Below are 21,993 nucleotides of genomic sequence, written 5' to 3'. Positions count from 1 at the left end.
TAACTTTCCTAATGTACTACATGTAGGGTCAGAAAAGAAGAAAAATCCTCCTAAATCAGTGAAGGCGAGACTCTAGAAGTCTAATAGGGAAGCAATATTTTATTATTTCTGAAAATGGTAATCTTTTGCTTATAACTAACATCAAAGTGGTTTTGCTCTAATGTGTATCTTGTTATAGATGTTTCTGTCAAAGCCATGTTAAACTAATATGGCATAATTTATCTTGAGGTTACCTGAACATGAATTAGAAATTTCAACTGGAGAAGTAATTGGCTAACATATATGGTAATCAAATATTTTCAAAGCAAGCTCTTCAGTTCGGGTCTTTTCTAAGGTCTTACCATGCCACTGAGATGACCTTGAGTTCTTGAAGGCTGTCAGCCAAGCACAAGCTCTGGAGGTCCTACCGTGTAAAGGAGGTTTTAAGAATGGTTCCTGAAATACTAATATGAACCGAGGCAGAGGGAAGTGAGAAGAACTAAAATAATTGACACAATGACCGTGGAAAGACTAAAGAGTTCTGATTAATGCAGTAACTAGTCATGATTTCAAAACCTAAGGATGAGGTGTGATTTCCACCTCCTGGCAGAGAAGCAATGAACCAGAAATACAGAATGATAAATTCTGTACACAATTTTCAGACAACCAAGATATGGTTTTTGTTACAAAGGAGATGTTCAATTGGCAGCAGGAAACTGCCAGGAGAAACTGGTGGGCAGTGACAGTGAGGTCAAAAAGGAAGAAAAGAATATCATGGAAACATTGAAAAAGTACACAGAAGTGAGCAGAAGGAAGTTCAAAAGGAGAAAGCAAGGCTGCTCTGTCACTCCCGTGTTAAACATAAAAAACAATATGTAAGAGAAACATACTTTCAAGCCTAACTCTTTTTCTGTCCTTTATAGGGAAATGTTTATGCTTATGATGGGTAACAAGTTTATTTAAAAAAAAAAAAAAAACTTAATGAAAAGCCAACAGAACAAAAAAGGGTCCCAGAAGCAGACTACATCTGCTTTCCAAGGAGCAGCTTCCCTAAATGCAGAGAAAACATTTACCAGTAGTGTGGAAACTATGGATCTCTGACCACGGCAATCCATGAAACAAAAATGCAAAGTGGTTCTCGTTCTAGAGAACTCTGGCTCCTTCTTCAGGGATTGAGGCTTAGCAAAGGAAGTAAAGGGCACTAAGGACACAGCTTGGAGACTACTCTCCAGGGGAGATCCCAGTCCAGTCACCAGAGAATGAACAGATTGCTGAAGTTACCCAATCATGTCAAGCCTGTGTCATTACTTTTTCTTGCCAAACCTCAGTCCTACTCCTGCTGAGTAAACGCTGAGTGCAGAGAGGCATCTCACAACTATGTTGAATATATTACAAATTAATGTCATTGACACTCCACTGGGCTCTCGTTGCAGCAAGGCAGCACTCCCTAGCCTCATTCTTTACAAAAGCCATTCAAAACCTTCTCTTCCCTCTTCAAACAGACTCCCCTCCCCACCACTGTGTGAGAACAAAATCAGGTCATCTGCTGGGAGCTGATTCTTTGCTCTCTCTCATTATTTTCCACATCTATCCTTTTCTCTAATCTCTCATAATGAGGCAGTTCTTCTACTTGGCTTTGTAAGCTAAACAGACATGTTTTATTTTAAATCTGGGGGAGGTATTCACCAAAATGAAATAAATTTTTACTTTTTTAATATCCTCTTCCTCTAGTCCACTGACTCTGGCATGTATCATAAGAATAAATTCAGATATTGGATTTATTTCTGAAGTAAACCATGCAAGTCTTTTGGATTTTAACACATGTGACTTGCACAATAGGACCCACTTTACTTTTTCCTGTTCTAAATGTGTACATTGCAGCATAGGAGATTTTTATTCAAATTAGAAGGAAAATTGTTGATAATGTGATTTCCCAATTTCTTTGAAATACATATATTAATCAATCTATTATTTATTTAGCACCTCATATATTCTAGACACTACCTAAGAAAAAAATAAATAAATAAAAAATAACAATTTCAGCCCAATAGAAGCAACCATTCTACTGAAGAAAAGCACGTACAGATATATAAGTAAATAAAAGTAAATACAAAGTAATTTGGAGATTAGTGTTAGACAGGTGGAAGAGGAGATAAGAAGTATTCGGAAAGGAGTAATACTTAAGCTGAGCTGAAGGAATCTGGTGATTCTGAGGGCAGGCAGTGAAGAGAGAGAACATTTTTGACATGGGGAACACATACAAAGACAAGAGATGTGAGGAACAGCAAACTGGACTGCAGACTATGGGGAAAGAAATAATATATAAGCAGCCTGCAGTAATAGACTAGAGACAGACTGAAAAGTTTCAAAAGCAGAGATATTCCAAAAGCAAAAAGGAGCCCCCAGAGCTTTTTGAGCAAGAGTAACAGTCAGAATTCTGTATGGTAGTGATCACTTTGGCAGTTATGTAGAAGATGGATTAGAACTTGGACAGACTTAAGACAGGAGACTTCATGCAGACCAAAAGTCTAATACTCTAGTGCAGGGAAGAAGTGGTAAGAAGTGAACTCCAGTGGGGATCATAAGAGACAAAGAGAAAAGTGCAAGAAACTTGGGGATTTGGGGGAGGAGAAGAGGAGGAAGCAGGCTTCAAAAAACATGAAGAGTTAAGAACGACACTAAAATTAAGAGAGTAGAACAGCAGTGCACTCAACAAAAATAGTTAAGAAGAGAGAGTTAGTAATTGGATGTTTTCATTTCCATTGAATTGGAAGGAAGGAAAACTTTTAACAACTTCCATAAAATATGAGAAGAAAACAGAAATAAATCATATATTTACCTCTTACTTGGAGAGGTTCTTGCTTAATAAGTGGGGTTTGGAGTCCAAGGCTGGTATCTGGTACTGTAAATTTCAAGAGTTATTTATGTTCATGTAGAGATATACAATCATTTTTCTATAAAAGTTTCAAACTCAAGAATCAGGTTTTAAAATATTCCATCATAAACAATAATTGCTAAACACGGTAATATTTCTACTGTTAAATACAAGTCAATTCCACCTTGTAGCTTACATTTTCTAGCTATTTAAAAAAAAAAAAAGCATTTCCATATGACTTTTTTAGCTTATAAATTCTGCCAAATACCTGTATGCCAATATATAAATATATATGCCAAATGCCCAGTAGTCTTAAATAACAGTCACATATCAAAAATCAAATGAGAATTTCAATGAAATGCAAAACAACTAGCTCCTGTACTTATTTAACTTAAAAGATGTAAGATTTCACTGGTGCGAGCCCTTGTCCATGAATGTGGATTATGATGCCTTCTTCACCAAACCTCAGTAGATAACTTATCTTATTTGCTATGACAAAAAAAGTTTTCATCTGGTGATCACATTTAAGATCACAATAAGACATATATATATATATAATTTTAAATGGATATGCAATATTTTGATCTACCAGTGTCTCTAATGGGTTGCATTCTAAAAACACCATAAAATAAAGAAAAGAATCCACATGTACAAAAATGTTTGTGGCAGCCCTTTTGGTAGTGGCAAGGAGCCAGAAGCCAAGTAGATGCCCATCTGTTAGAGAATGGCTAAATAAATTATGCAATATGAAGGTAATAGAATACTGTTCTATAAGAAACAATCAGCAGGATGAATACAAAGAGGCCTGGAGAGACTTACGTGAACTGATGTTGAGCAAAAATAGCAGAACCAAGACAACAGTATAATACAGCAATAAGTATATGTGATAATCAATTGTGATGGATTTGATTCTTTTCAGTAATATATTAATTCAAGACAATTCCAATAGACATGAGATGAAAAATGCCATCTTCATCCAGAGAGATTACTATGAAGACTGAATTTGGATTAAAGTATAGTAATTTCACTTTTTTTTTGTTTGCTTTTTCTTTTCTGTGGCTTTACTTTTTTGTTCTGATTTTTCTTTCACAACATAATTAATATGAAAATGATTGTTCATGTAATAACATATCAGATTGCTTGCTTTCTTGGGGAGGAAGATAAAAAAAAAAACTGGAACTCACAATATTACAAAAATTAATGTTGATGGGACAACTATAGTAGATAGACTACCAGGCCTAGAATCAGGAGGACTGAGTTCAAATGTGGCCCCTAATACTTAATACTTACTAGCTATGTGACAATGAACAAGTCAACTCAACCCCAAATGTCTCATCAAAAAAAAAAAAAAGAAAGTTGAAAACTATTTTTACATGAAATTGGAAAAATAAAATACTATTGAGGGGGGAAAAAAAATGAAAACAGTTAAGATTTAAGTTCCATGTGATTAATCCACTGAGTCATTTTTTTTCTAGGCCCTACACAGAGAATCCCTTGCCCTGGACGCTGACAGAAGTGGGGGTTTACAAACAATGTGTACAAAATCTGCTGTGGGCTCTGGACTCTTGTTGAATCATTTAACTCACATCTGATCCCACCTAGAGTTTTCTTGACAGAGACAGTGAGAGCCGGTGGCCATTCCCTTCTTCCACTCACTTTACAGATGAGGAAACCGAGACACACAAGGTAAAGAGCCTTGCCAGGGGTCACACAGGCCTGGTCCTCATTGCCCCGGGCATTGTGTGAATGTTTCACAATTCTCTCATTCATCCTCATAAAGACTCTAGGAGTCTTCACCAATGAGAAAGCCAAGGCAAGGGGTTTCAGGGTGTGCCCAGTAACAGAGCGTGAGGCAGCCTCTACTGCTCCCAGGCCTTGGCACTCCATGCACTCCCCTACTCACTACCTCTGGTAAGGGAGGCTGTGGGCCTTTCCAAGAAAGGTTTGCCTAGGACTGCAAGGATTTGCACCAGAGACAGTGGTGAACCAGGTTTTCCTTCATTCAAGGTTTCCTCTGTCCTCTCTCAGGCCCCCACAGGCAGCACCCGCTGCCATGAACGATGTCCGAAATATCCAAATGGCCCCTGGCAGGAAGAAGGGTTCCCTAGCCTGCTGTAGAGGCTATGTGCCTCTGTCCCAAGTGCTGTGAGTTCCTGGCCAGGCTCGGGTAGGAGTAAGAGCTCATCTCCCCAACATATCACCCAGGACTGCCATGACCCAGGAAGCAGCGGGTACACCCAGGGCAGTTTAAGTGAACTATAGGTTGGCCAGCTTTGGACATCCCAGTGAAGAAGCATACTAAAACAGATTTTAAGACTTTGATGGAGAGTTCCTGAAACTCCAGAAAGTCTCCTTTTCTCAATAATTTAATATTCTTGCCTGTGGTTTTTATCTTCCTGAACTGCTTTTAACCAACCTGGAAACTGCATCTAAGTAGAGATTTTTAGTAGAAAGATTGTTTATTTGAACAATCAAGCTCTGTGGGATCCATTATACTAGATGTATAATAACAAATGGATCCATTGATCATTTTTATGGAAAATTTCAAAAAATAAGAAAAATCAATGGGAAAAGAGTTCAACAGATATTATTTTATACACAGCTTTTTGGAACATGAAAAGCAAGACCAATATCCTAAATGATTTGTCATTTTACATGATGGTATCTTTAGATGCAAGCAATTATATCTAAGCAAATATGATCATTGCTGGTATTTTACACTGAGTTAAATAATATGCCCTGCTTTACAATTTAGTTATATAACAATTAAGACATATTTTTACTTAAGGATAGCATGGTGTAGTGGACAGAGTACTGCACTTGGGAGTCAGAAAGTCTAGAGTTAACTATAGCAAATCACTTATCTGTATCTCTGTTTCCATCTATGCAAAATGACCTTCCTCAGAGTTCTTGTGAATCTCAAATTAAGAAATTGTCTACAAAAATTTTTGAAAACTTTTAAGGAGCTACATAAATGTTGGTTTTTACTACTTAGATGTCATCAGAACATTTACAGTTTTTTATGATACTTCTTTCAAATAATTTGGCTTCTTAAAGGGAAAAAAATCTTATTAATGTTTCCCAAACTTCTCTTTTAGATCATGTATAACTAAAGAATGCTGATGTAAATTTCAAAGCCCCCTCCTTTCTAAAATAATCAAAGTTATTCAACCAAGTCACGTAAAATGAGTTTCTCTTAGGCTGATATTTCTAGATATTCTACTCATTACCAACTGTCAAGTTGTAGTCACTAATTATAGAGTGTTCTGAATCACAAGCCAGAAATGCTATTAAACAGCTCAAATGCATGTATGAATACTTATTCGGCACACCACCTTAATAAACTTACACTGCATCATCATCAGAATAAAATCCTTATGATTTCAATAACTAACTAGACATTCTAATCCATGAATATCTCTAGACATTTTGTCTTATGCTGAGGCACTGGATGTTTGCCACACATCTGCTGTCATTAGGAAAATTAAAACTAATTTTATTGAAATTTAAATCATCTAAGTGCTCCTAAAAAACTTGAAAAATTTTCTAGTAAGTCTATGTCTCTTAATGAGATGCTCCTTGACTTTACCATGTGATTTGAATTATTCAAAAGCAAAATATTCTCAAAATCTTAACTATACAAATGATTTTTCAATCAAACAATTATTCATTTGCTGCCCTACCTTGTGTCTAACAAGGCCTAATTTGATCTGAGCAAGACTTCAGCAAAAACTAAGACCAACTTGAAAGTAAACATGTATTTTGATCTCAGTAAAAGGGAGGAGGGAAATCCATAGGTTTCGTTTCAAAATATGGAAAACTAACCATTTCAATCATATGTATTCATAATAGTATTACACTTTCCAATGTTAATCACATTTTTCCCTCACTTCTCCATATTTTATTTTATTTCTTCCTTTTCAGTCTAATAAGACTACACTAAGTTGTTTTGCTTGTCCCATTCTTATGCAAACAGAATAAAAAGGACATATTTCTAATTTGTCATCTTTTCCATCTCTAATCCAATATTTTCCTTATATCTTGTCTAAACAAGGAGTTCTCCCATCCCTACAGTAGAAAAAATTAAAAATTTAATTAAGCTAAATCAGGAAAGATGTAGAAAAGCCAAAAGAAGGTATTTGCTAACATAGGCTATTCAGAGAATATATAAATCTTCCTCAGAGATCTTAAATAAAAATGGATATATCAATCTCCTTAAGATTGGCTCCAACCTTATCCTAGTGCCTTAAGATTTCTATTTCTCAAAAGGACTTCAAAGAAAATGACTTTCCCATTAGAAAAATCAGCAAAAGAATAAATCTCATGCACTGGGTTTTTCCTCTTTATTATATATCCCTAATCTATCTCTAATGCATTTTTATTTGCAAAATTTTCTTAAAATAAAATAAAGAAGCATGAATGCTCAAAATGTCCTTTCAAAAGGAAAAGTTCCTGACACTCTCTCCTACATTCTGTGTAAAGTATATGTAATTGAAGGCATTCATCTACAAAAATAATGTTTTAAAAATTAATGTTCACAATGACAACCCTGATTCACAGTCAAAGGAGACAGGAAGGGCTGAGGATACAAGTGGAAGATTCAGCATGAATTAGAAAAAAGACAATCTCCTCACCAACAATCAAGGTAAAAGAGGAGAAAATGACAGATTATGTCAAGAAAATTTAAGCTGTAGAGTAAGGAAGAAGGAACACATATTAATTGGCATATTTTTTTCAGTAAAATAGGATGTAAAGTCTTTTGCTGAGAGGCTAGAAGAGCAGTAGGTATAAAGGGATGGAAGAGAAAAAAAGATCTGACAAGTCTGTGCTGGAAATAGGATAGAATCTGCCCTAATAAGACAGTTGGCAATTATTAAGCACATACACTATGCTAGTGCTGGAGCTCGTCCACCTCCAGTTAAGGAACCAGTTGAGATCAAATAGCACAAAACTGCAATGGATCCAATGAAATGGATATTTGTGTGTGACTTCTTCTAAGATAGAAGTAGGGACAAAGAAAGCATCTGGTAGGCTCAATCCCAGGTTGGGTCCGGCAAGGTGGAAGCCATGGCGGGGTGAGGAAGCAAGATTCCATGGGAGAAGGCAGTAACTGGAGGGTCATGGGAGAGAAAGAAAGTCAGAGGAGGGATATTGGTGTGAAGGGACTCAGGGTCAGGGTGAGAGTATGTAGAAAGGGGAGCACAGAGCTGGAGTGCAACCAAGGGTGCGTGCCATGGAGGTAAAGAGAAGAGAGAAACAGTCCTGGGGGTCAAGGACACCGGTAGGGTCGGGCACAGAGGAAGGCCAAGAGCCAGGTCTGAACTCCTGGAGAAAACCCTATCAAGGCCGGCCTGGGCCTGAAGCTGGGCTGTCTCTCTGCCCATCCCTCTCCTTGTGTCTGTTTCCTTCTTTTCCTTGACAAATCCAGAAGAGGATGGGCTCCAGGGGCCACCACAGCCTCACCAACCACCCACAGAGCATCTGATTCTGACCTCTGCCTCTCCAGCCTTGGGGATTCTGCTCTTACATTTTCCCTCCTTAGTCTCACTCACTCCAATCTCTTTGGTGGTGACATGATCCATGTCCTGACCCCTTAGCACAGGGATGAGTCTAGGCTCATGTCCAGGGCCCTCTTGTCTTCTCTCTCTCTCTGCACTCACCCTTTAGAGATTTCAGCAGATCCCATAGGTTCATGAGGAAGAAAAGAAAGGAAGAAGGAAAGGGAGAAAGAAAGGTAAGGGAAAAGGAAAGAAGAAAGGGAGAGAGGGAGGGAGGGAAAGAGGGAGGAAAATAAGGAAGATAAGGAAGGAGGAAGGAAAGAAGGGAGCGAGGATGGAAAGAAGGGAGCGAGGAAGAAAGAAAGCACTTTGCTGGGAGAGGATCTGATAATAAGACCACATCTCCCATTCTCCTAGAATTTATAAATCAAAACTAATACTAATCTAGTCAAACCACAAAGCAAACATTCAATAAATGTTACTGATTATGTTGAAGTTTCTTATAATCTGCCCTTACATCAAAAAAAAAAAAAAAAAAAAGAATTATTAGGTGTTGGCTACATACAAAGATGGCACTGTGTGCTAGGGGCTGGGTGTATATAGATAAAACAAAAGCACATCTTTTCCCATGAGCAGTTTACAATCTACTGGGTGTGAGAAGGGAAAGACAAGTAGGGGGCAAAAAAGAATTCTGGGGTAGCAACTAAATTCAGCCTTGAAGTAAGGATTCTAAAAGACAAAGGTGAGGAAAAAGTGTACTCCAGGTTCACAAGAAAGCCTGTGTAAAAGTTAAAAGAGATGAAAGATCAAGAATCTGGGGAACAAGAAGTCAATTCAACCACAACTGGGTACTTTAAAGGAAGTAACACAAAATAATATTAGAAAAGTAAACTGGAACCAGGCTGCCAAAAAGTTAAAAAAAAAAAAAAAAAGTACCTGTGTTCAGACCTGAAGAAAAGATATATAAAAGAGTAAAGAGGGAGATATTCCTCCTCAAAGGCTCAGAGACAGTAAGTAATCAGTGGCTCTTTCCTTTAACATTACAAGGTTGCTTGACTAGGGATGTCTCACTGGAAGAGTGAGAGGGAGAGATTTGGAGGCAGAGAAGCCTTCCTTGTCTTTTGTAGACAAGATGAAGATGGATGGGTGAGGCAGCCTCCCCTGCCAGTGGTAGAAGGAAGCCCATGCTCTTACTTCCTCCTAATCAATTCTACTTTTTTTTTTAAAGTGCCTATTTTAAATTTAAATACAAAATAGGGGGAAAAAAAGGGGGGGGGGGAGTCCTGTGCCCAGAACATGAAGATTCAAAATATGAAACAATAAACTGCCATTTCAAAAAAGCTTATGTGATAAAAATTACACTGCATACAGGGTTGTTCAGCTTTTCTTTGCTTCCTTGTAGTTTTCTTTTGTTCTCTGCTGTGCATTTTTTACTTTGTTCTTCTTTTCCCTTTTCTCCCTCCCACCTTCCCCAGTCAGGCTACAGTTAAGCACAGATATATTTACACACACGTAATACACATGGATATATACACATATGCACACATATACATTTATATACATCAATGTAAAACTGTACTTAACTGCCTGTCCTGTGTCTCCCGTGACTTCCTTCACAAGTCCAAATCTTTTCAAGTTTTCTAAACTCATTTCCTACACCACAGCAATATTCCCACCTTACACCTTACACTATCTAGTTATTTTAAATAATCTAAAATAATACAATATGGCTGACAGTATAGTTTCTCTTTTGATTGAATCTACTTTAATTTTAACTTTGAGGTCAATGATTGGACTCCTAACAGTTTCTACTAAATTCTATTCCTGATCATTAGGATGATGTTTGTATCTCTCTTCCTCTCTCTGCTGATTCTTCTACTTTACTTCTACTCTCTACCTAGTCTTGGTATCACTTAACCTATTCCCTTTCCTCTCCCTCTCCCCTCCCATACAATAGGAATGTAAATTCCCATTACTCTACATAGCTTTCAAAATCTCATCTTACCCTATTCCTTCCCCCTTCTTTTTTCTTAATAAATTCAGAAGACTTTTATATGCCCTCCTAGTTATGTTCCCTCTTTAAGGGATGTAATGTTCCCACTTTAAGCCATTCCCGATGTGAATAGCATTCCAGAACCCCCAGCCTTCCTCCCTCATCCAATTCTTTTGTGTCGGTTCTTGCTCTTGTAACTCATTCATAAAACATACTTTTTTTTTTTAATTTTTTTTATTATATATATATTTTTTATAATATTATCCCTTGTATTCATTTTTCCAAATTATCACCCCCTCCCTCTACTCCCTTCCCCCGATGACAGGCAATCCCATACATTTTACATGTGTTACAATATAACCTAGATACAATACATGTGTGTAAATACCATTTTCTTGTTGCACAATAAGCATTAGATTCCGAAGGTACATGTAACCTGGGTAGACAGACAGTAGTGCTAACAATTTACATTCACTTCCCAGTGTTTCTTCTCTGAGTGTAGCTACCTCTGTCCATCATTGATCAACTGGAAGTGAGTTGGCTCTTCTTTATGTTGAAGATTTACACTTCCATCAGAATATATTCTCATACAGTGTTGTTGTACACTGTGTACAGCGATCTTCTGGTTCTGCTCATTTCACTCAGCATCAGTTGATGTAAGTCTCTCCAGGCCTCTCTGTATTCCTCCTGCTGGTCATTTCTTACAGAGCAATAATATTCCATAACCTTCATATACCATAATTTACCAACCATTCTCCAACTGATGGACATCCATTCATCTTCCAGTTTCTAGCTACAACAAAAAGAGCTGCCACAAACATTTTGGCTCTTTAGTATTTCTTTGGGATATAAGCCCAGTAGTAGTACTGCTGGGTCAAAGGGTATGCACAGTTTGATAACTTTTTGGTTATAGTTCCAAATTGCTCTCCAGAATGGCTGGATTCTTTCACAACTCCACCAACAATGCATCAGTGTCCCAGTTTTCCCACATCCCTCCAACATTCATCATTATTTGTTCCTGTCATCTTAGCCAATCTGACAGGTGTGTAGTGGTATCTCAGAGTTGTCTTAATTTGCATTTCTCTGATCAATAGTGATTTGGAACACTCTTTCATATGAGTAGATATAGTTTCAATTTCTTCATCTGAGAATTATAAAACGTACTCTTTATACTTTTTCCTGCATACTTTTGTTTCACAAAAATCACAGCCTACTTAAGCTTCACTCTCTTTACCAATGACAATCTAGACATACTTACATTTCCACGTACAAAGTATAAAGTTATTCAGTTTATTGAGTCCCTTGAAATTAATCTTTGATGTTTACCTGATATTTCTCTTGCATCTTATATGTCACACAGAAGGTTCAGGTCTCTTTGCAACAAAATCCTAAAAGTCTGATAATTCATTGGATGTCATTTTTTTCCACTCAGGATTATGTCTAATTTTGCTGGTTATATTTTCAGTTGCAATCCTAGTTCTCTTGTTCTTTGGTATACAGTGTTCTGAGACCTGCAGTCTTTTAATGTAGCCCAGATCTTGCGTGATTCTAATTATGGCTCAGTTGTATTTAAATTGCTTTTTTCCTGTTGCTCACAATATTCTCTCCTTAATCTGGAGGTTTGAGAATTTAGCTATGATGTGTGATTTCCTTACTCGATCTCTTTCAGATGGTGACTGATAAGTTTTTCTTTTTCTGTTTTCCTCTCTTGCTCAAACACTTCAGGACAGATTTCTTTTATTATTTCTTGTTTCATTATATCAACATTCTTTTTATAGTTGCAGCTTTCAGGTAGTCCAATTATTCTTAAGTTTTCTCTTCTCGATCTGTTCTCCAGCTCTATTGTTTTTCTTATGAGATGTCTCTTATCCTCTTCCATTTTTTTTCATTCTTTATATTTTGTTAGCTTCCCCTTACCCAAATCTAGTTTTCAAGGAGCCCTTTTCTTCCTTAAAATTATGGATCTCAAGGGCAGCTAGGTGGCACAGTGAATAGAGCACCAGACTTGAATTCAGGAGGACCCGAGTTCAAATCTAGTCTCAGACACTTAACACTTCCTAACTGTGTGACCCTGGGCAAGTCACTTAACCCCAGCCTGGGGGGTGGGGGGGGAGAATTATGGATCTCCCTTTTCTAATTGGTTGATTTTCTCTACATAATCTTATTTACCTTGGATTATTTGATTTTTAAGTTTTTCCTCAATCTTTCACTTTTAAAATCTTTTTTAAGTTCTATGAATACTTGTTGAGCAGGTGACTATTTAAAGAACTCTTTAGGGCAGGAAAGGCTTTTTTTTTTTTTTTCCCCCATTTCAGGACCCTCCTCTGAAGATGAACCTCGACCTTCTCTATCCCCAAAATAACTTTCTGTAGTTGGTTCTTTCTCCTTTTCCTGCTCATTTTGTAGCAGATTGTTGGTATGACCACTTCTAGTCCTGGGGCAGGAGGACAGAATCCCAAACCAAGAACTCTGCCCTCTCTAAGTGCCCACAGCAAGTAGCTCCTCCCTGCTTCTTCACTCACTGGGCACATGCTGATTCCTTCTCCCCCGGAACATCTCGGCAGCCCAGCTGGACCCAAAGTCCCTTATCAGCAGGGGTTCCCTCAATCTTCCCCAACACAGACGTCTAATTCCCCACCCTGACTAGAAGTGGAAGATCCCGTGGCTGGGGCCAAGGCCACCTCTCCCCATTAGCCTCAGGGTTCCCAGATTGAACTGACCTGGAGATGGTCATGCTTCACAGAGGCCAAAACACAGGGCCCAATTTCTAGTTTGCTTTTTTTTTTTTTTTTTTTTAGTAAGTTTATTTTTAATACTCATTGCTTTGTGAATCATTTTAGGAGAGAAAAATCAGAGCAAAAGAGAAAAACCATGGGAGAGAGAAAAAAGGAACGAACAGGGAATGTGTTGATTTACCTTCAGTCTCCTTAGTTCTTCTCTACTTGGTTTTTAACTGTTCTACGTTCACCTTGAGGCCCACTTTTGTCTTGTGTGTGAGGGAAATCAGGAGTTAGAATTATCTGCGCATTCTGGTGTCTTCCCAGAATCCTCTCTCTTCTACTAACTTTCTGACTAAAGCCAAGACCTTGGTAACGGGAAGGCTCTCAATAAAGGGAGAGAGAACTCAGGTAATAAGACTGGCCCCAAAGCCCAGGGGACCCAGACTGTCTCAAAACCTGACATATGCTGAGGCATCCTTTCACCAATGGATACTGCCAACCAATGGGAGGACAGAAGGCAGATCATCACCTTAGGCCGCAGCCCTCCCCCTTTCCCCACAAGCTCCCCATTTCTCCCTTTCTCGACTAGCAGCGAGGTTTCAAGGGTGGCACTCATTTAATGGCCTCCCAGGTTTCCGAGTAGCAGCTCTCCAGAATCCCACAGCAGAAGCAGCTCCTCCACCCCTCCCCCACCTCCCCAGGGCCCGGGGCACCATGTCAGGACTTCAGGAGGCCACTCATGAAACAGCAGCCCAATGGACGCAACGAGTCCCAGAGGAGAAAGGAGCCTAGGAGCATGGTCTGCCCTGAAGGCCCCTTCCCAAACTAACCCCCACAAAGACCCTTCTCCAAACAGATCTAGAAAGCAGAGTTCTGTGGTGTTCCAGCAGAGTAGTTAGTGCCTCCATTCTAATACACCCCCTCACCCCACGGAGAAATGGCACATGTGTCCACTCTGAGCCCCGCTATCATCAACCCATCTGAGGGAGTCCAATTAGATAAGGCCTGGGATAGTGGGCTAGGTCTTGATCTTAAGAGAAGAATGGAAAAGGAGAGAAAAGCAATAGACTGTGGGGAGGGAGGCAAGGAATGAGGGAAATGCTCTATCAGAATCAGGCTGCACAAGTAGAATTCTATATAAACAAGGGGGCAGCAGCTGACCCCTGAACCTCATAAGCTCTCATATAAACTAGTCAAAAGCCAGAAGAAGGCATAGAACTTGGTAAATATGTGTGCGCTTCATAGGCAGATATACATTTATATATGTATATGTATTTATATATTTCAAGAGAAAACTACAAAGGAAAACAGAAAACAAAGAGAGTGATGGTGAAAGGTAAAAAGTATTCTAAAACAAAACAAAATTAACTAAGAATGCACAAAAGTAGGTATGCCTCTTTTTGAGATGGCAAAGAATGAGAATCTGAGGGGATTACCATAAACTGGGGAATAGCTGAATAGGCTATATAAATATGATGGAATACTATTGTACTATAAGAAATGAAAGGGATTGTTTCAGTAAAATCTAGGAGGATTTATATGAAGTGATACACAAATAAGCAAGAGTCAGGAGATAAGTTATACAATGACAACAGAACAGTATTATATATCCTCTACTATGTTCCTGGCACTGTGAGATAGATCACTTGATCCTCACAACTGTGGAAGATAGATGCTATTATCCACATTTTACAAAACTGAATCAACTCTGAGACAAAGAGAAATTATCTGTAGTAGGATTTAAACCCCATCCTTCCTCACACAGGCCCAATATTTTAGTTGGTGAACCACCTCAACTTTGGAGCACTCCAGAGGACTAATGACAAAATCTGTTACTCACCTCCTAATAGAGGCAAAGGGCTCCGAATTTTTGTACATGGTGAGAGAGAGAGAGAGAGAGAGAGAGAGAGAGTGTGTGTATGTGTGTGTGTGTGTATTTAAGAGAAATTCTCTTGTCTAATTGCTTTGTTTCATAAAGAAGGGAACTAAAGCCCAAAGATGTGAAGTAACAGACCCAGGGAGTCACAGATGACATAGCCAGGATGTGAACCTTCTAAATTCAGAATCATACAATCTTGAAGTTAGAAAGCATCAAAAGGACCATCTTCCAAATTTTACCTCATTAAAAATCCCCTCTAAAACATCCTCAAGTAATTAATTACTCAACATTTTAACATGAATTTCAATTAAATCCTAGCCCAACACTTTTTCCACTATACTACCCAACTGGACTCTCTTGTTACCTAAGGTATAAGTCAGAATGCAAAGGACCAGAAATTAGGAATCAGGAGACACTGGTTTAAGGGTCTCTTACCCTGGTTGTATAATCTTCACAAAACACCCAAGTCTCTCAGAACAGAGTCAATTCATCTGCAAAAGAGGGGAGTTGTACTAGGCAATATATCTAAGGTCTCCTGGAGTTTTAAAATGTCACATGATCTTAGGTCTTTTCTTCCCCGTAACTGATCCTCTTCTTGAGGACCAGCCCTAGCAAATTCATTCTGCTTCTACTCTACCCAACTAGGGGATTTGTTTCTTGGTATCTAGGGTGGGTTGAGAGAAATATACTCATCCTTTCCGGACCATCAGTAAATAATTTCCATGTATGCTCAGACTTAATAGTTAGCCACTCATGTAACAGTCATTCTCTCTAAACAGAAATAATATTAAAGGAAATAATACTTCTAATTCAAAATTTACCAAAATTATCAAAATCAAAAATTACAAATTAATCAAAGAATAGTGATGAAAAGTTGATTTTCATAGCCAATTGTCTAATATTACCAGTAGTATGTTATTCCAATAATCATTTTAATTACACAATGAAAAACTGCAAACATTCATATTTTTTATTTTTCAAAATAATACAGGAAGTGGCTCAACTCTATACTATCTGTATAATAAAATAAGTTTCAAACCCCACCATCTATAATTTTACATAACAATTTAGCAATTCCACCACAAAAAAAAAAAAAAAAATATATATATATATATATATATATATATATATATAAGATATATATAAGACTTGTTTAGAGACAGTTTTATAACAATTTTCAGAATTAAAAAAAAGGAGGAAAATATGTACCTGTTTCTTCAGGAGTGGATATTTGTTTTACTGAAGGTGTTGGTAACTGGACATTTTGCATGTCCATTCCTTCTTTCTGAGTATTTGTAGAAGAAGTTCTTACTTGACTCAGTGAGTAAATTTGTAGATGACTGCATGGTAAAATGCTTGAGAAACTCCCAAGTGTCACTAAGCTCTGCCATCCTTAAAAAAAAAAAAAAAAAAAAAAAAAAAAATCAATTTTAAACTTTAGGGGACCAGAATAATTAGTTATATTTATATTTAGGATAACAAGACCTTTTTACAAATTCATAGGATATAAAGACAAGAGAATTTCCTAACACATTCACAGATGAACATACAATTTCTATGTACCAAGACCAGAAATGTTTGCTCTTTACCCACAAATTATTACCGTTGTTTAATGTTTTAGGTGGATTACTTGGAAATATAGAGGAAAAGGTATACAAATATCTATATCTATACCTACATATAGATATAGATATAGATATAAAGGTATGCAAAGCATACTAGAAGACACCCAGGTCAAAAATACTTCTCCCTCAAAAAAAAAATTATCAAGTAGAGATAAGGTCTTCTTTGAAGAAGCAAAAAAAAAAGGAGAGTTAATGTCAGCCATTCATATATTTGGGTCAATTTTGTTTTAATTAGCAGATTAAATCAACACATAGCTGGGATAAGGGGTTTCAGCTGGCAGAAGTTGAGACTTAAATAGGAAGCACTTGATTGGGTGGCTTTATGAGGACAGAGGGAAGCTAGGTGGGAGAGGAGGAAGAGCTTTACCTCTTTCCAATTCTGCCTACAATTCTCGCAGTCTTTAATTATAGCATATAAGACACACAATAACAGCAAGATTATGTGCTGCAACTGTGATGGACTTGGCTCTTCTCAACAATGTGGTGATTTAAGGCAATTTCAATAGACTTGAGATAGAAAATGCCATTCACATGCAGCAAGAACCAAGGAGACTGAATGTGGATCAAAGCATAGTATTTTCACCTGGTTTTTTCTTTCTCATGGTTTTTTCCTTTTGGTCTGATTTTTCTTGCACATCACAAATATAGAAATATGTTCAAAAGGACTGCATATGTTTAACCTATCTCAGGTTGCTTGCTGTCTTGAGGAGAGGGAAGGTTAAAAGGAGGGAGGAAAATTTGGTACACAAAGTCTTACAAAAAAATGAATGCTGAAAACTACGGTATTTGGGGGAAAAAATTACTATTGAGAAAAAAAATTAAAGTACAAGCACAAGATATTTAGATTAGACTGGAAAACTAAAGTTACCTATCAGTCTTGTCCAGGTCAAACTATGTCTCCTTTTCTGGTCCCTATTCCTCTTCCTCTTAAAAATGGGAAAGAGCAAATTTCTTTGCTCATCCCTTGAAGCTCAGGGGGAAAAAAAGTGGGTCATGCTCTTTTCACTTACCCTTCTTCCATCTTAAATATTTAAAATTCCATCATTATTGTATCATCTCTCCATCATTATTATGCACACTCAAGAGTCCCTCAGGACTCTTCCCTACCAATGTCCACCGTATAGAAGTCACTCAACTTTACGCTCCAAAAGTATTATTCTATAACTAGAAATAAAGTCAATAAGAATTTTCCAAATAAGTGAGATTTGACACTAAATGCCAACACTTTAAAAACAGTTTTGTGGAAGTCTTTCTAAAATACACTTACCTACCTTCATAAACATAAAAATATAATGAATTTTCTTTAATGATTCAATTATTATAAACTTCAGTTATGACATATTAGTGAATATAGCTACAGATGTGTAAGGTACAGGACATTAAATTGAATGATTACTAATTATGGCAGCTACTTTGTAGCTTGTTTTAATCAGAGTCCCTAACCAATGATGAAGTATGCTTCTGACAGCCCACCTTTTGACAAAGAGCTAACAGATGAAATATAAACAGAATGAAACAAAACATTTTTGGATATTGCCAACTTATTATGAGGGTTTTTCTTTTTTTCAACTGGGGTGGAAAAGAGAGAAAAACACGCTTGTTAATCAATCTCCCAAATTTTTTAAGAGCCTTCATATCAACAGGCTTTATCTGGCCCCTACTCACAAAGATGAACTGGAGTAGAATTTCCTTAGCAGTATCACATAACATTCTGCCAAATAAATGACTTAAAACTTCAACTTTAAAGATCGTTTTCTTAATCTCAGAAAATCAACTTTTTCATTATTTTTTTTTTACTTTCTTTTGGCAGTTTAGCACCTTTCAAAAAAAATTATCTATAGTATCTCTATAACCCAGGGATTCTGAGCACCACCAGGTCAACATAATTCAACAAGTATTTACCAAGTACTTAGTGTCTGGCTGTTGGAAAAAGTGGGAGGGGAGGGGGTCCCCGGGCTTATAGAGGAAGAGAGAACAGACAGTTCAGCCTTTGTTCACATTCACATGGTCTCACGGTTGGTTCATGAGCTATGAAAGGAAAAATATTCCTCTCACCATTTCGAGAATCTGTGCTAGGGTATTTTGAAGAGATTTTAAACACTTCTAAATAATTCTTCTTTGGAAAATGATAGGCCACAATTTTTTTTTTTTTTTACAAAGTGTGTCTAATATTTCTTCAAAAAGAATTCTAAGCAGAAGCAAAATTTAAAATGGCATCTTTAATATCAAGATTAAAAGTGTATACTACACAAAGATGCAACAACTTTTTCATTTGCCCTCTTCTACGGCATTTCATACTAAGTAATACATGATCTATAGATTCCATCAATAGTGGCAGGCAAGTAGATAAAACACTGCTTCCTTATGAATTCTACAAGTGCCCAGAAAAAAATAACAAAAAAAGCTTTCTGGTTAACAAAGCACTCTGCCTACCTGATTCCCATCCAAGGGCGACACTGTCCTAGTGCTCCCTGCCACAGCTCCTGGGCCTTCAGGGAGGCCCCAGCAGGCCTCGGAATGGCTACTTCAGCTCCCTCAGTCACCAGACTCCAGCCTCCCCCCCCCCCCCCCCCTGCCCCCCAGCTGTCAAGGCTGACTGCTGCTAAACCCTACTGGCTGCCTTTTCTCTCTGGTCTTTGGTCTATTTCTCTGCCAAGCTTCTCGCCAGCATCAAACACTGGATGTTTTCAGATGATCAGGATACTCTTTTCCTTCCACCAGAGACTAACCTACAGGCCCAAGGTTTGTTTTCCTAACTACTTCCTGCTCTACAGATAGAGAGAAGGTATCTTGGTTTGACTTTCTCAAGAATTTAATTATCCAGTAGTTTGGATATTCCTAATCACTATATATTAAGTGTTAAATTACCAACATTGAATTAAATTACACTTAACTCAATTACTTATCACTTTCATGTTTTAACATAATCAAAAATAACTGACAAAATCCAATGTTACCCCCTCTCTTTTTTGCCTTTAAACACTTCTACTAGAGCCTGAAGCTCACCCAGTATCTTGAAGCCAGAGGTTCTTAACCTTTTTTGTATCATGGATCCATCACTTTGGCAGATTAATAAAGGCTAAGGTCCCCTTCTCAGAATGGTTTTAAATGAATAAAATAAATATTGCAAAAGAAACTAATTATATTGAAATAGTTCTATCTTACTGCTTGCTGAGGCAAGTCTTCAGAATCCTTTAGCATTTCAACTGAAGTGTTTTCCCGCAAAGTCAGACTTGCTCATCTCCAAATACAAATGAAACCATCTTTAAAATACCAATTCCAGGTTAGAGCACTCTCCCTTCCCCCAAGAATCAGCACAAATTGTCAAAAGTTGGAAGTAACATGGAATTCTAACACAAAAGTTTAGAATGTTAATTCTATAAAATAATTTATAAAATTTTGGAAAATTTTGTTCTTTTCTCTCTTTAATGGATTTTTGGTTGAATGTAGGCCTATGCAAGAGCATAAACATTTATGTATGCTAGCAAAAGGTCCAATCTTAATCTGAAGGGATAATACAAAAATGGCAATAAAATATGAATGCCCCATTTCCATCTGAATTGTTTATATTTTTGCATTACTCGGATACTGTTTAAAAATTGTTTAATTTTTAAGGTACTTATAAGATACTTTGACATTATCCGAACTATTTTAATAAGCATTCCAAAGCACTTTAAAGTTTTCACCAAACTTCAAGTTCCCTGACAAATAATCAAATTTCACGTTAGACTTTTTAAAATCACTTTTCTTTCATAGATTTTTTAGCCATTCTTTCTAATCTCATAGGAGCCTAAGAAATTAAATTCGAGGTTTTTAAAGTTATTTTTTTTAAGTTTATTTAGGTAAATAAGTTAAATAAAAAGTTGCCTTTTATCAACACTTTGACGTTTCATTTGTAACTAGCGTTCATAAATGGTTACTCATTTTTTAAATTGATACTAACAAATGTTCAGATCTTGCTAAGATCCATCAAGGATTCCTGATTTTGCCCCATAATTCAATACCTCTCCAAAAACTGGAATTATTCGCCACTGTACTTTTTTCATTTTTGCTGGCTTTTTCTTTCTTTCGTAGTTTATCCCCTTGATGCCGATTCTCCTTTCACAATATGACTAACATGGGAATGTTTAATATGACTGTATCGTATCAGACTGATTGCCTCCCTTGGAGGGAGAAAGCCATGGAAATCAAAATCCTCTAACAACCAATGTCAGAAACTCACAAAATTTAATTGTTTTCCCACTAAGACTGGCTCCTCCGGTTAAGATTTAAATGCGCTTGGCCGGTAGGAACTGTCCATTAGAGTAGATGGGGGCAGCCCCGCCACTCTCCCTCAGTAAACACCTCATTTCCAGACGGCTCTAAGCGGGGCTGTTTTTCTCTAACCACCCAACAGGGTCCCCCCGCCCCCCAAGAAAAGCCAAAGTGTGTGGAGACCGCATCCCGCCATCTCCCCGGTCAGAGGCAGACTACCCAGTGCTTCGTACTGCGAGACTCCGCCCCAGGGGGAGGGGGCCGGCCCTAAGCTGGGGCTCCCCGCCGACCGGGGGCACGGAAAGCAGTGGGGAGGGCAAGTCTGGGGCTCTGGTCACTTTTAAGGACTGGGCGACCGAGTCCGTTCTAATTTCGAGTCATTTCCCGAAGGTTCGGGGAAGAAAAGGGGAGGGGGCGAGGGGTCGCTCTGCTACGTGCCGAGGCGCACGCCGAGGCAGACCGGGCCGGCTGCGGCCACGGGAAGCGAGCAGTGACGCGCGAGCTCGATTATGGCGTGGGCAGCGCGGAGAAGCCCCGCGGCCTAGGGGGCAAAAGGGGGACGTGGGGGGAGGAAGCCCGTCTCTCCGGCCTCACCCCGGCGGGGCCGAGCCGGGCCGGGCCACTCACCCTGGGCCGGGCCGCAAGCGCCGCTGGGCGCCGCCCGGCACCTCAGAGGGAGCCGGGCCAGGCACGACCAGCCGCGTCTGTGAGCGAGGACGGCGGCCAAACCGGGTAGCATCCTGCCGGGGCAAAGGCCCCAACGCGGGCTCCGCCTCCTGCCTCCGCGCCGCCACGGCTCCCGCTCCCGCTGCCGCTGCCGCTGCCGCCGCCGGCTCCTACTGGCTCCATAGACCGGGCACCAGCGGAGAGCGACGCCGGCGCCGCCGCGGGCGACCTTCTCAACCCGGAAGCATATTTGAGGGCCGGGAATCGGCGGCGGAAGTGACAGGGAACGTGCGTGTCACGCGATGCTCCTGCGCCCGCCTCCTTACTTGGAGAGGGCGGGCTAGCGCGTGTTTTGTAGATTTTTTTTGGGCGGGAGGGAGGCGGGGACGGCTGACCAACCCGGCTGCTGGACCCTTTTTGTGTGGAACTCTTTCTCAGATTATAGTCTTCAAATCGTGTAATGAGCAGAGGGAATGCTCGAGCTAAGAGGCAGGCGCATGTGGG

The 21,993-nt window shown here is 38.8% G+C and overlaps 1 protein-coding gene across 1 annotated transcript in view; it reads right to left on the bottom strand.

The window, feature by feature from the left end:
* Nucleotides 1-21,708, bottom strand: part of SLC30A9 (solute carrier family 30 member 9) — a 66,556-nt gene extending 44,848 nt beyond the window's left edge. Inside the window, 4 exon segments of the mRNA XM_074274514.1 lie at nucleotides 1,687-1,714; nucleotides 2,819-2,881; nucleotides 16,154-16,336; nucleotides 21,451-21,708. Coding sequence (XP_074130615.1) covers nucleotides 1,687-1,714; nucleotides 2,819-2,881; nucleotides 16,154-16,336; nucleotides 21,451-21,562 — 386 coding nt within the window. The 5' untranslated portion in view covers nucleotides 21,563-21,708.
* Nucleotides 21,709-21,993: the final 285 nt, after the last annotated feature.

This window comes from Sminthopsis crassicaudata, chromosome 6, assembly GCF_048593235.1.
Source record: "Sminthopsis crassicaudata isolate SCR6 chromosome 6, ASM4859323v1, whole genome shotgun sequence".
Taxonomy (NCBI): Eukaryota; Metazoa; Chordata; class Mammalia; order Dasyuromorphia; family Dasyuridae; genus Sminthopsis; species Sminthopsis crassicaudata.
Note: the sequence above shows the minus strand (reverse complement) of the source record. Positions and strands in the feature narration are given on the sequence as shown.